At 39.0% G+C, this 15,229-nt stretch overlaps 2 protein-coding genes across 2 annotated transcripts in view; one reads left to right on the top strand and one right to left on the bottom strand.

Moving 5' to 3' along the window:
• vsig8a (V-set and immunoglobulin domain containing 8a) overlaps window positions 1–15,229 on the bottom strand; it is a 62,108-nt gene that overhangs the window by 6,064 nt on the left and 40,815 nt on the right. Inside the window, exons 3-8 of the mRNA XM_084572671.1 lie at window positions 8,959–9,047; window positions 8,604–8,713; window positions 7,305–7,480; window positions 5,029–5,233; window positions 1,959–2,111; window positions 1,224–1,346 (exon numbers count right to left, since the gene is read on the bottom strand). Of these exons, the coding sequence (XP_084428797.1) occupies window positions 1,224–1,346; window positions 1,959–2,111; window positions 5,029–5,233; window positions 7,305–7,480; window positions 8,604–8,706 (760 nt within the window). The 5' untranslated portion in view covers window positions 8,707–8,713; window positions 8,959–9,047. The remainder of the gene's footprint in view (window positions 1–1,223; window positions 1,347–1,958; window positions 2,112–5,028; window positions 5,234–7,304; window positions 7,481–8,603; window positions 8,714–8,958; window positions 9,048–15,229) is intronic.
• Window positions 14,594–15,229, top strand: part of LOC311508052 (putative flavin-containing monoamine oxidase A) — a 36,158-nt gene continuing 35,522 nt past the window's right edge. Inside the window, exon 1 of the mRNA XM_084572670.1 lies at window positions 14,594–15,042. Coding sequence (XP_084428796.1) covers window positions 14,925–15,042 — 118 coding nt within the window. The 5' untranslated portion in view covers window positions 14,594–14,924. The remainder of the gene's footprint in view (window positions 15,043–15,229) is intronic.

Genomic DNA, 15,229 nt, shown 5'->3' with positions numbered 1-15,229 from the left:
GAACAGGTAAGTTTCAATCTGTTGTTAAGATGCTGTACTTGTGAAGACTATTGTATGCTTCTTCACTTTCTTGGTGAGAGATAGTTAGACAAACAATTGCCATTATATGGGTTGTCTTAAACCATAATAATTTTTTAATCCTACAAAAAAAAAGTTTTGTAATAGGTTTTATGTTAATAAGCAGATCAGACACAGACTAATATTCTCAGCTGACACAATGTCATTTTAATGTTTTAATGCCAAGCCTCAAAGGCCTGTAGATGTACTAAACACTGGAGGCATAGATCGATATATAAGCTCCACCAGAGAACACTATCTGATGGCAGAGTGAAGTGCTGATAATATTCTAAATATAGCATCCATGTCTGGCCTTGTTTTAGGTTGCTAAAATACATTCTGCTAGTACTCCTGCAAAGGGGGGTGTGCCTACCACCATCTAATGTAACAAATACATTATGCAACCCTGGTCTAAGACAGCAGACTGCACTTGAAATGACAATTAAAGAAATTTACTATCCAAAGCCAAATATCTGAGCAGTCAGTCAAGGAGCTATGGCCTCAACAAGATGTAAGATCGAGGCCCGCTCCACAGATCATGAGGCACGCGGAGGGAAATTCATTTTATGGATCCACAGAGTCTAAAGCTAAGTGATGATTTATTCTGTAATGCATGCTGAATCACTGACTGTACTCCCCACTGTGCTCTCACAGTCACCTCTGGTTTCCGTCTTGTTCAGAGCTGTAAAAAGACATTACTGTGTGTGGATTTACTTTGTTTAAGGGAGATTTTGGCTTTCTGTTTAAATGGAACGGTGAACTATTATTATATTTTATCTGCATATATGTGCTGCTGAACAATAAACAAAGTTGATTTAATCAGTCCACTTATTTTCTGTTGCTTCCCTTTCCTAGCATCCTATAGACGTTGGAAAGCCAGCAGGCACTGTAGACATGCAGGCACCAGACTCCTTTTAGCGTAGCATAGTGCTGAAGAGCAGAAGACTAAATACCTCTAGGAATAAAATTATGTTTTGATACAGACTGTGACCCTCCGTCATCGTTAAATATAATGAGAATGACACACTATTCTTAGTGAGCACAGAGTTTGAACTCCTGTATGTGTGGCACAGCTACAAAGAGAGAGGATCAAAAATCTAGGTCTTTTATGATCTAATGTGTGTGTCGTGTGTGTGAACAGGAGCTTCCTGTGTGTATATTCTTACGTTTGTTGGCTTTCAGGTTGATCCTGCAGTGTTCAGCTCCAACAGCATTGCTCGCCTCACAAAGGTAGATTCCTGCAAAGCTCTGAGAATGGTTGCTGATCTTCAGCTCCCCGGTCGCACTGTCTGACAGAACATATGCATACACGCAGATTAACTCAGCCATACATTATGTATTTGGGTTGCTTTCTCTACATTAGAAAAGTGACACATTCTTGAGGCTCAACATTTCAGATTTTTCCTGAAAAGTATGTAGATTAGGAGACTTGCTCCCACAGATTTGCACCCATTATGTATGCATGCCGCCAAAGTTTGTTGTGTTTCCTACTGATCAATGCGGATTGCAGTAAACAGTGTTGAGAATAACTCACGAGAGAACAATGTTTCATGTTATAAATAGTGGGAACAAAATGGGTAGAAAACGCAAATAATGTGCTGCCAATGCACCAGCGTCCCTCTATGTAAGAAAAAAATACAATGTTACACTAGAAGGATATTATTTTTTTACTTTCACCTGGATACCTAATAGCGTAAATAAGCCACATAAACAAAGATGGATTTCTATTCCTGGGCAAGTAATTGTTGGAACATAGTAAGCACATACTGCACAAAAATGAAATGGTGTTTACTGAATGTTTCTTGCACAGCATCAAATAAGACAGTGCCTCTTGTTCCCAGCGACCCTCACACATGTTTGATGTGTAGTATCATAGTGACATCAGTAGAGGTCAGACTTACTCTGTGTGGCTGCAGCGGGGATGGGGCCCACACTCCCTCTCCTCCATGTGTATTTTATGGGAGTGGAGCCTTTAGCAGACTTGCAGCGCAGTGACACAGCCTCGCCAACCAGATCCCCTCCTTCCAACCAGCACTTCGGTACCGAAGGCTTCACTGAAATAATACAACAAATGGATCATTTCATGCTGCCATCCCCATTCTGATTTCTGATTCTGTGATAAACAGACAGTACAGCTTTGTAGCTTGAGGATAAAGCTGGAGCTCCGAGATACCAACATATGAACCACTTGGTTACTCAGAAATCCAATAAACCGTAGAAATTACTAAATCGCACGCCTTCGTTGAGCAATATAAATAAATATTTGAAAACCAAACTGACTTTATGAGCAAATGATGACAAGGATGAGATTAAGATTGAGTTTGTTCTCCCTGTGTCTGTGTGGGTTCTCTCCGGGCACTCCGGCTTCCTCCCACCATTCAAAGACCATGCTCATTAGGTTAACTGGTGATTCTAAATTGGCCGTAGGTATGAATGTGAGTGTGAATGGTTGTCTGTCTCTCTGTGTTAGCCCTGTGATAGACTGGCAACCTGTTCAGGGTGTACCTCGCCTCTCGCCCAGTGATAGCTGTGATAGGCTGCAGCACCCCCCGTGACCCTTCACAGGACAAGCAGTTACAGAAGATGGATGGATGAATGAATGAATGAATGAATGAATACTATCTTGTTTTGAAAAAAATAAATAAAGATAGACATCAACAAAAACATCACTTACATACCAAACTGATTTCATTACAGAGCTCAATTATGTTTTTCTTTCTGTCAATTTACAGAATAATTAGGTTGTTCCATAAAGAATCTATAATTCATTGTGGATTCTCAGAGCTGCCTGTGTTGCAGTGAGCACAAAAAGAATAGAAGTCCTCTATTTATTAAGATGTGAAGTTCTTGTATTGATACTTATTGAGCAACGTGCTTGTGTCCTTGAAGGCTAAGCGGACTTCATCTGATACAGCTTTTATGCAAAGTTTAGTATTGGCAAATAAATAACAGAAAGTTAGTTATAAAGCTCCACACTCAAGGCCTCCGTGTTGCTTCTTATGGTTAAATAACCCAGGATGTGACGGATGAATTGGTTTGGTATTGTAACATAGTTGGCCATTAGAGACAGTTTAAAGCCAAAACCTGTTAAGCTCATTAAATATAAATATGTCCACTGAATTACCTTCCTCAGAAAAAAATAAAGCCACCATTAGGGGCTTTGATTAGAAATTATAGATGGAAGTGGCACCATTTGCCATTTTAGCAGTTTTATATTTTTCATTTTCCTCACATTCAGACGTATTCACTATAAACGGTGTGAATTTCAGGTTTTTGAGAAAGAAGTAAGGAGTGCAGGACTTTTACATATACTGTATATTACCTTTTCTTAGAACACAGATGTGTATAAAGATGGCTTTTTTTTTCTTTTTCAATTGATTAGTCTACCAATCATTTTTAAACAATAACTTATACCATTAAACTTTCAACATTGTCTCATACTGGCACATTTTAACATGAAATCTACCAATAAGTAAACCATTACAATTTTTTTTACTCATCACAAAGGTTACAATTTCCAGAGTGTAGGCCTATATATAAAAGGTGGTCTTTGCTCTCTGTACTATATTCTGACACTAATTAGCATACAGTGTTGAGTATAATTTAACATCAGTGGTTTGTGCTGATTGTAATTGGAAATGCAGCTGTATTATTATCTGTAAAAGGTTGCTTACACAAACTTGGAGCGTTACGTTAATTGAAAACAAACTGCTTATAACTAAAAAAAAAGGAAGCCTTTCCACACAAACCATTAGCATCTGCATCCAGACAGTTTTTGTGTTAAAAAAAAAAAACAGAAAAAAACAACAACAAATGAGGACACAGTGACAGCCCTGACCACCAACCATAAATGAGACCAAATTCACTGTCAAAATATTGACGCTGCTGTCTGGCTGAAAAGCAGGAGGATCTTCTCTTTTGATATGCTGGCACATGTGTGTGTATGTGCTGCTGTTGTAACATAGATCTATTTTTAAGTGTGCATCTTATTGGGTCTCTCTATAAAGAATTCCCACGTTTTGACAATCAGGCTGAATGTCATCACTTACGCCAACACTGTCCTATTTAACCTACTCTCTACTGTTTTCCGACATCCATTTGATTTGGATTGCAAGGGGCCCCTGAAGGAGAACTAGACCAATAAGTTGCTCTTGAAACAAGAAGTTATTAATGCAGTATCGAACTTTAAAATCATAAAAAATAAATCTTCCAGTGAGGTGACTGTCCTCCACCCCAGTTATTGCTCAGTCTTCAAAATAAATGAGTTGGACTGGAATCAAGTAAGTTCCTTTACCCTTCTGGCAAATTTGGAGATGAAACACTTAGACAAATGGCTCTAAATGAAGTGCAGTTTCAATCCATCATCAACTGCTCCATCTGTATCTATCCGTTTCAGGCAGATAGCTACATGGATCCCTTTGTCAGTTCATTTATTGCCACTGGTAAAAATTGCAACCACACCCGTCTCTGTTCACAACACTGTTCCATCTGCTGACAAGGACTGTGGTGTCCAGACAATGCTACTGACTGAACCTTGAGTGCAGATTTGTCAAAATATGCACATTTTAGCTTAACAATGAACTACAGGGAATTGTGTAACATATTTTTTGTTATGTTTTTCTCCAGTGAGTCAAATCAATCTTCTTACTCAGCAGACTTTAAATGGTAAAGCGCTAGAGAAAACTGTCCGACTTAACACAAGTGAAACCTCATTGGTAAAAGCCATTTACAACAGCATCCATTATATTAGTTCTGATTGGCATCAGTGTAACCTTTAAAAACAGTGACGAGTAAATTAATGAATACAGGTTGTGCAATTCTAGTAGTAATTCTGTAGTGGTCTTAACTAGAAATATACTTTGTGGACTGTAGTATGTGACGAAGGAATGTTAACATCAACTATACTGGACATGAATAATGTATCTAGGTGACATGTGTTAAACCCAGAATGAAACTTAATATCCATCTTACCCATTACCACCAGTGACATCTTGTGCATGTCCACTCCAGGTGACTTCTTCACTTTGCACTGGTAGGTAGCAGTATGAGCAGGGGACAGCAGAGCAATTGAGAGTGAAGCATCGCCCATTGAAGGGTCAGCAGCAGCAAAGCTGAGCCCTTTTACAAGTGCAGGGTCACCATGGAGGTATTTAGTGCCGCCTGTATAGGACATAAGCTGATGGGAAAATAAAGACAAACAGGAGCACAAGTCAGTAAATGATACAAAATGAGGTTATATTGATGACAAAGGAGAAATGTCCATATACACTGATCAGCCAATGACAGGAGAAGTAAATAACATTGACCCTCTTGTGACAATACAATGTTCTGCTGGGAAACTTTTGGACCTGGCATTCATGTGGATGTTACTAAGACATGTACCACCCACACCAGACACCACAGGACACCCTCAGAAGGTCCATGTCCATTCTCTGATGAGTCACAACCGTTTTGGAGGCACAAGGGAGACCTACACAATATTAGGAAGGGGTTATGCCCGATTGGTGTAAATTAAATGACCAAATGTTACGTGAACAGAGTCCCACCCAGTAACAAACCAACTAAGAATTACCTCCAAGCTTGTAGCTTTATTAAACTTTTTTTAAACTCTCTGAGCTCATTGTTTTAGATTTACAGCCCATTCACTGTGTGTGTTTCATCTCTGCTCTCACATCAGCCATTTATCCAGCAGCAGCAGGGAACATTTTTCACCAAAAAAACAAACAATGACAGACTCGGTGTATGCTATCTACCAAGCACCAAAAGGCAGACAAACAAAGTTAACAACTAGCTGGTAAAGAAAGCATTCAGAGAACCAGATATTTTTCTCAATTAGAGGAGACCAAACCAGGGAGCTCTGTAGTGAATCTGCAGCACCGAAACGCAGCCAGAAATGAATGCTAATGGGTCTCTGTTATATGGATGATAGTGCTTTCTCCCGTCTGCTGGACTTGCCAATGGGAAATTGCTCACATTTTAACATATTTATAGTGCCATTTGTTAGAGCTGTGTGAGCTCTTCTATTTTAATAAATAGTTAGGACTGCATACCATATTCAGTGGCTACGAGAACTAATAATCCCACTTAGGGAACTTGTCCCTGGTTGTACATATTGGACACGTTCAAGGATATTGACTGTTATTAAATCCTTACCATGAAAAGGGCATAGATGAGGGGAGAAAACATCATTTCAAGTCTCCAACACTAATGACTCATTTAATTTAAAAGGCAGATTGGATAAACAACTAAATCCTGTGAAATTAAGAAGGTGGTAAGAGTTTATCCTAAATTCTGATTTAGACATGTAGGAGCACAAGCACAACAAAAAAGGTTAAGAACTGAAGGAGGTGAGAAATTTGAATAAATTGGAACACTGTCGTGGTGGCACGGTTGTTTTTAACCATTATATTGACCTCATTCTGTTCTGAATACCACTTCTGTGAAATATGCTGGAGATGTTAGAAAAATTGCTTTCATTTCATGGGTGGATAACTTTCAAATCTTTTGCTAATAAATGCCAAGGCCTTTTCCTGAAAGCATTGTAATTTGGTAATTATTTGGGGGAAACGATGTAAGCGGCATTCAATTCAGCTCAACTAAGTGTTCAGGTGACCTACAGTCTTTTAAATCCACGCACAGCAGGTCAGCCGAACATACAAAAATACAGGAAGACTCATCTCCAAGAGGTAAAACAGACAAATTTTAAGGAATTAATGAATAGTGAATAAATACTTCTGGACTACAAATGTTTTAATGGCACAATCTGTATCAAAGAAAATGTCTACTTACGCATTTGACCTGAGAGTCACTACACTGTTTATTAGGTACATTAGAGAAAATAGATGCATTCTAATATAACAGTCAGGCACTAAATCTTAGCTTCATATAGGTTATGGTATTCAGCATTTGTTTTTAACAGAGAGCTGTTGATTCAATGTTTCTTTTTTCTTTTTTTTTTTCCATTTTGGAGGCTTTGCGGTTTGTGGTACAATTGAATTATTATGCTCCTATTGTTTCTATTATTTTGACAACCCCCATTTTAGTCAGTGGGTTGGACTAAGTAACACTCCAGGTTATCTATCAGTAATTCAATCCAGTTTAACAGCACCAACATCGTCCAAAATGATCATACAGTCAAATGACCGTCTTTCTGATGCCGTTTCAGTAATGATGACCTAATAAACTGGCAAATATATATTTACACCCAGTTACAGTACAATTTGCAGCATTCTCATGCTACTTCTTACCATCCGATCTTTCTGCGTGGTGTCAGGACTGACCACAGACCATTCAATGTCAAGTTCTCCATTGTCAGAAGGACTTGGTGTGTAGCTGCAGCCCAAAGTCACACTCTCTCCCTCTGCCTTCTGGATGGTGAGCGGCCCTGTGGATGTCACCTGCATCGCTTGTGTACGTCTTAGCGCTGAAGAAATTCAAACAGAGGTCTTGAAATTAATTACAGACACACATTAGCTGTTCCTAATCCCAGCTTTTAATTTAGTCCTTGAATGACTATTATGTTTTCACACCCGCAGAGCTGCATCTTACGGTTTCCATGCACACAGTTTTATGGGCGCTTGATATTGATTCAGGATCTTCTCTCAAGGGAACTCTGGCTAAGAAATAACAAAAGAGTTGCAGCCAAACACCACAAACACTGGATTCCAATAAAGAGCTTTTTAGGGGCCGCTATTTAAATTTATACGGTTGTTCATAATAACCACTTCAGGCATAGATTCTGTGTATGTAACTCCTAGCAAAACAAACCTCAAACTGCTTCGCGCTGGTTCTGTCACAATGTGTTAAAGCTCAACATGAGACAGTAGCATTTGTAGTTTGCACTGCAGCTCCACAAGGAGGGAATGCAATGAAAAACCTCTTTGTCTTCTTCAACTTGGTCTGTGGACACACACTAAATCCCAAGACAAAACATGTTTTTCCACTGAGGATACTTTATTTATTTCAAAATATAAGTGCATGAATAATAGGAAAGCTACAATTAGACTCAAAATAGGAGTATGTAAGAGCAATAATTATGCTGATCGGGAGTTCAAGTGTTCAGTTGGGTTTTAGAATAATAGTCCTTAACATTTTTACTGTATTTTTGTGTGTCTCAGTACTCCTCTGGATTGCTAGTCATAAAAACATATTTTGTCATGATTTATTTCACTATTTTTTTTGTATAGAATATAAAAAACTCTTCAAATATACGTTATGTTCTTTACTGTGATTTAGATGTGCTTCAGACTGTATTTAGAGCCACACCCTGAAGGAAAAATAAAAGAAAAACCCAAGTGAGCCTAAATCATTAGGGAGTCAACAACCCCCTTTAAACATAATCTCAAAGCCTTATTGGACAGGCTGGTGTGCACCATGGTAACACAAGGAAGCTCACTCTGCTGATGCCTACTTCTCAGTAGCAGTCTACAGGGAAGAGACGTAAAGGTCTCCAGTGATTGTTTCCGAAAAGGTGGCTTTGTTGAGCAAAATACAATTTAACATACATCAAATCGAAAATGTACTATGGCTGCGTTTTGTATTCTTACCCATGCCCCAGAGAGTTGCCATGCATAACAAGACTACGGAGAACGCCGATGGGTGGCTGAGGTAGAGAGCTGTCTTCAGATGAGTGCAGCCTTGTCTGTACATATTGGTCCTGGTAGGGGAAAAAAGCAATTGAAAGCAGCTCATGAAGATACAGTGTCCTTATGTATATATATATATATATATATATATATATATATATAAAAATAAAACATGTTAACATATGAAACAGTGCACTCATAAATGAAATCAGAAGAAATTACAAAATAAACCTTAAACAATCTACCTGAATGCAGATACTACATCCAGATGTCTGTTCATGAGGTACAGAGTAAAAAGGAGCAGTGTGCTACCTACCTGGTGCTCGTTTTATCTTGAGCTCCTCCTCGACTTCTTCCTCATTAGCATGAAGCCTTCTGAATGGACAACGCCTCCACCAGTTCTACCTGTTTGACAGAGGTTTCCATGGTATCACTATTCATGTCTTAGTATTGCTTTTAACATCCTGTAACTTTCCCAAAACACTTGGGTTTTGTAATCATCAAAGTGTGTCAAAACCTTGTAAATGTTGTAAATGTGTTGAAACAGTGACTTGGAAACTGAATTGCAATGCAAAGCAATGTCTTTGTAAACAAATGAAACTGGAAGAGCAAGCAGTAGGAAAACCAAACTCTGCTGAAAGCAAAACATTTGCAAGTACAAAGAAACAAGCTTTACGTATAGCCAGCAATGTGTACTTGCACTGTCGGTTCCAACCTGTCTGCACATTTCTGTTTCTATCCAGCTGAATAATACATTTAAAGAATTAATAAATAAAAACGATCTCTCCCTCTAGGAAACGCACAACAGCTGTACACTCCCTCTTATTTGTTGCATACACAGTACACCACACAACACTTGAACACTTCTCATTTGTCAGATGTCGATGGTTTCAAACAATAAGGAAGAAAAAGAGAGCACAGGAGGTTTCAAGTGACAAGAAACTGGTCGTTCAGCTGCAAACATGAGCCAGTAAGGTTTGTGTACATTAGCAGGATGTTTGGGGGGAAAAAAAAAAAGCTTATCTCTTTGCCACATCTAAAGGGAAACAGCCTTTATAAATGGGAAGCAGTGGGATATTCTTCCGCAGACACATGGAGAAAATGGATTAGATGCACAGGATAAAGGGTTTTATCTGTTCTGCAGTTTTATATAAACATCAAACACTTCTTTTAAAATCTTTATGTGAATTATCTCTGAGTCTCCACATGCATTTTACAGGCTTTGGGCACATTTAAAAAAATAAAATATATATATATATATATATTATTTATAGCTAGCTGATAAAACAGCACTGTCAGGAACATCTAAAAACAAAACTCCTCTTTGACCTCACACACCCACTCTCAAACTTTCAGCAGCTCAGTCCATTGAAAGGGAAAGAGTATTGAGAGAGATTGAAAGAGTAAATGCTTTAAAGAAGGTGTTTTGGAGAACAATGTATTTTCCTGGTAGAAATTAAAGATTTAAAATCATGAGACTAATACTGAAAGCTTCCTAATTCTAATGGGTTTCCACACTAGTGCCTCAGCATCATTTTAGTTAAGATATACACCGATCAGGCATAACATTATTTTTATCATAATATTGTGTAGGTCTCCCTTGTGCCTCCAAAACAGTTGTGACTCATCAGAGAATGGACATGGGCCTTCTGAGGGTGTCCTGTGGTGTCTGGCAACAGAATGTTGTTAGTGGGGGCCTTTGGGTCCTATGGGTTGAGGGGAGGGGCCTCTGTGGATCATCCCACAGATACTTGATCAGTTTGGGATCTAGTGAATGTGGAGGCCAGGTCAACACCTTGTGCTGTTCTTCATATTTTCTGAGTTGTTCCTAAACCGTTTTTGTGTGTGTGCCTGTGTCAGGCTGCATCCTGTTGGGGATGGCTGCTGCCATCTAGGAGTGTCATTGCTATGGGGTGGGGGTGCCTGGTCTGGCCTAGGTGGGTGTAACACGTCTAAGTAACATCCACATGAATGCCAGGTCCAAAAGTTTCCCAGCAGAACACTGTATTGTCACAAGATGGTCAATGTTATTCACTTCTTGTCAGTGGTCATAATGTTATCCCTGTTACAGTTACACACCTAAACACAATACCAGATGCAGTTCCTTCTTCTACCATCTTGTCACAGCAAACACCTGGTAAGGATGGGGGTGGAGTCCTCATATATCAACTATATTGACATGTTGTCCATGAACCAGAGGATTAGTGATTTGCACCTGGGCCACATGCCAAAGTGTCATTGAAGACACTGAACCCAAAAATTCTCATATAGCTTGGTACTGCTGCGAACAAGTGCCAACAAGTGGTAAATGTGACACTGGGACAGTAAAGCACTTTGAGTACCAATAGGTAGAAAAGCCCACTTTGAATATAAGGCCATTTACCAAGGCAATTACATGACCATATATCACTATACATCACCATACATTATCACAGAAAATAGTTGGTCTGCCTACGTAAGGCTGCAGTGAATTAATGCTCAGGAAGAAAAACAGAATGGATGACATCAAGCTAACAATGAGGACTATAGGGCACATGTCCATTTCCATCTCATCTGAACAATCCAATACACAAATAATTTTTGCACCATGTTCAAGTCCAGTGTTTTGGCCCAGACAAAGGCAAAGTGAGGCGAGCTCGTTAATGTCAGTTTAGTGTGTCTGGGCCTATAATCCCTGTAAAGTGTCAGCTTGTTACACCTCTCTTTAGCTGCCTCTTCCTGTCTGGAGCTTCCACTATGTATTCATACATCCAAATACTCATTTGTATATTTTGTTGTGTTTTTTTGTTGTCTGACTAACTAAACTGATCACAAACGAAGTTGGAGGAAACTAAATGTTTTAGAAACAAAACTAATCCTTGTAAATACAGGTGAGTATCTGACTGTTAAGAGACCTCATAAAAAGCTCTATTTTCCACTAGTCATTTACAACTGGAAGTTACATGGATGTGGAGCGAAACATCTTCAAGAAAATCCAACAATTCCAGTTGTCTTTGTTTCAGCTTCAATTTTTGGATCCACCATGACCTGGATGACTGAGAATGTTCACATAAATGAAAGCACCTTCATTCATTGTTCTGAAACAAATCCTTTTCCCCCTCCCCCATACACTCTGATCTACACACCGAGAGCAGTTTTGGAAAAGGTCAGTTATAGTGTGGAAACCTAACATTCAGACAAAATGTTTTAACCAGCTTATTTTGGACATAGGTAAATGAGCAACATTATTATGTATGGTAGGTGTGACGTGATCATTGACCTATTTGGTTAATGTCCAAATTAAGGGGTAGGCTAAAAGTTAATTGACATTGAACATAGTGTAACATTTGGCAGGTGATATTTCTATTCAATATCTGTAGCGAAAACAGGAACGCTTACATTTGTCAGACAGACAAAACCTTATGAATAGTAATTCTGCTTCATATCGAACAGAAGTTAAGGAAATGGGCATTTTGCCAACTTGTAAACAAATCCCATACTGAACATACCAGTCCAGCAGCAGTTAAAACTGCTCCACTCAAATTAGCAACCACTGAGTAGATTCTGCAAGATTCTTTTGCAATTCACATGGTTATTAGAGACAAATTACCAGCTCCCAAGTAATCAATCTCACCAACTGCCTGCAACCAATGGTTATTTTTTAAGTTTCTTATGATCATATGGTCTTTTTTTTTTTTTTTTTTGTTACAAACCAGTGTGGAAAAATAATGAGAAAAGTTCAAAATGAAAATATTACCAATTAAACGTACAAGTTTACAATAAATGACAGAAATATGCAAATTGACAATGACAACCTGGATAACTAAAAAACACACATGTGGCTATTTATAAGTTAGCAGGCAGTCAAGGTAGTACAAAGGGTGAAACCAAAGCCATTTTCGGGGGAGAAGCGAGGGATGGTGGCATTAACCCAACACTCTGCTTTCACCCAGAAGACTAGGGTTTGTGTCCTGTGTTGGACCATAACTTTTTCACATAGTTAATTTATTATTCAGTGTTTCTAATACAATGTTAATACTACAGCGGCTCGCCAGGGTCTAATTTGCCTCCCCCAAACTCCCTACCACACACACCGATTGCTCATCTAATTGTGTGAAACATTTTTGGATTAATTCCTTTTATTTTCAGTTGCTGAGTGGTTGGTTTTAGGCAACTAAACTACATGGTAAGCTGCCCTTGTATATCTCTCTCATCCAAGGAGCTTCTTCAGTTCTAAAAGACTGGTGGGGAGTTAGTGTTTACATAGGAACATCTATGGGTGTTACCCAGCAGAAAGTCAAATGACTAGGGTCTGTGTTAATCACAAGCTACTTGCCTGTAATTAGATGAATCTGTTCCTTCTCCAATGAGTGGTACTCTAATGGCTCGTTACTGGCTAGGGACTCCAGTCTCAAGGTGTGAACGGGGGTGAAACTCCTTGGATACTGTGCTGTAAATTGACAACAGATTATCTCATTCCACATACCCAGTTCAGTGAGGGGTTATCCAATTTGACATAGATGGCTTCCTTTATTTCTCTTTCCCGTCCGTCTTCTTAAATGTGTACGTTGTTGTCCTCAAAGGAGTGTCTTACAAGCCAAACTTCCCTGATCTGCAACAAGCTTCTCTGCCATTATTTGGCTACTATGGTGCTTCAAGTGCTACACTAATTGAGTGCATAAAAACCTAATGTTTCAATAAAACAATTGACTGCTACTGTTGTTATCCTGTTAACAATAGGTATTAAATATATACACTGATAGTCATCTAGATGTATTCATTTTCATCATTCTTGTCCATGCTCCAAGTTCAATTCCGATTTATTTTTGATTTGCACAATTCTCTCTTGTGGCATACCGCTAGCAGATGGATGAATAGATAGATGAATACATAACTTAGTTGATATTCCATAAGAAACCATAATTTATCATTAATTGCTCAATTTACTGTATAAATAATTTGAACTGGTGGTTTGGTTGTTTTATACTCTTCTTCTATGGTATTCCATAGAAGAAGGTGGTTTGTGGGGAGGTCCAAACCTGTTGATAGGGGCAGCCCACTGAAGATGGACAATATTGGTTACATTCTGTGAAGCAGACATAGCTGAAGGTCCACCCCCAGGAGATTTTGGATTAAGTAGATGTGGTTTCCAGCATTCTAGTGGATTTTTGGGCGGTCTGCTAAAGATGTGCAATACCTGAACTTATTCTGATTCATGTTCGGCATCATGACTTGTAGGTCTTAGTCTGTAGACTTGAGATGAACATTCAACCAGAAAACTATCGGTGTGCCTAAATGACAATAAAGCCTTATTCATAGATCAGTGTTTAATATTTGACCTAGGTAGGTTGATTGATATTTTGATTAAAATGGTATTAAACTAATTCTTAACTAAAACCTGACCTATGTTGTGAATAATTGTATTCTTAAGAGCACTTAATGATTTATGTTCAGCCAAAAACGACACAACATTAGTTAGGGAGGGACATTATTCTTCATTCAAAGTCTCCCACCACATGGTCCATCAGAGACAAATAAAGTGCAACAAATAAAGTGCTTAAACAGTACAACTTTTTCAAGCAATAAAACAGATGAATGCATTACAAAAATAGCTAAAATGAGGCATAATCAGTATCAGATGCAGATCAGAAGCTGGGTAAAGTCCTTGTCTATGATCTGTGTGCATGGTTATACTGGCCGAGTCTCAGCTCAGATTCTCTTCTTTATCAGACTTCTCAAAGTAGTTTCTGGTTTCTCCTGCTGTCTTGGCGGTCGCTGTATCTCTTCTTCTGTCTACTTCGGGGTGCAGGCATAGATAGTAAAGGGGTGCACTGCAGGTGTAGCGCAGCGCAAAGATTCAGAGGCGCTCATCAGCGCCATCTACCGTCGTGGAGTTTGAAAAGGAACGGAAGAGTCTCAGACCAAGATCGGATTTTTTTTTTTTTTTGCGTGAGAAATTGGATGTGTGGCGTGAGTGCGTGTGAAAACAGGCAAAACCGTGTGTCACACGGCGAAAGCGTGAGAGTTGGCAGCTCTGTATTCGAATAACGAAGTTCGGAGTCAACGCCCTAGTTCAAACATGAAGAGCTTCTCTTGGATTTACTTAAACAGCCGATTATCTGCCAAGTAGGTCACAAGCTCGGTTGTTCTCAGTTCCAAAGTGCACCATTATGAAAGCCACCCACGCTTTGCAAGATAACTTAACCGATAAAGACAGAAAGTGGAATACAAGCTGGATTTGACTCTGACTCTTCGGTTTACTACCACTCACTAAGTTGGCACTAAAGACCCTGGAGTTTGACAATGACGGCAGAAATTTGGGACGTTGTTATTGTTGGCGCTGGACTGTCTGGACTGAGTGCAGCTCATTTGCTCCAGAAAAGGGATGGCAAGCTTAGAATACTGATCCTGGAAGGAAAAGGTGTGTAAGATTGTATCATGACTGAAAGCAATTGGTAACCAGAAATGTTTTATATTATTTTTGTGTGCATTCTTATGTTATGCAATTCTGTGATTTTATGGGGTTTTTTTTATGTTAATTCTAGTTGAAACTGTGCTGCTACCATTCTTGGCAAGGTCTCCTTTGTAAAAGAGATCTTTGATCTCAA

Source organism: Chelon labrosus (genome assembly GCF_963514085.1).
Source record: "Chelon labrosus genome assembly, chromosome: 22".
In the NCBI taxonomy this organism is placed as follows: Eukaryota; Metazoa; Chordata; class Actinopteri; order Mugiliformes; family Mugilidae; genus Chelon; species Chelon labrosus.
This window is presented reverse-complemented; position numbering and strand designations above follow the sequence as displayed.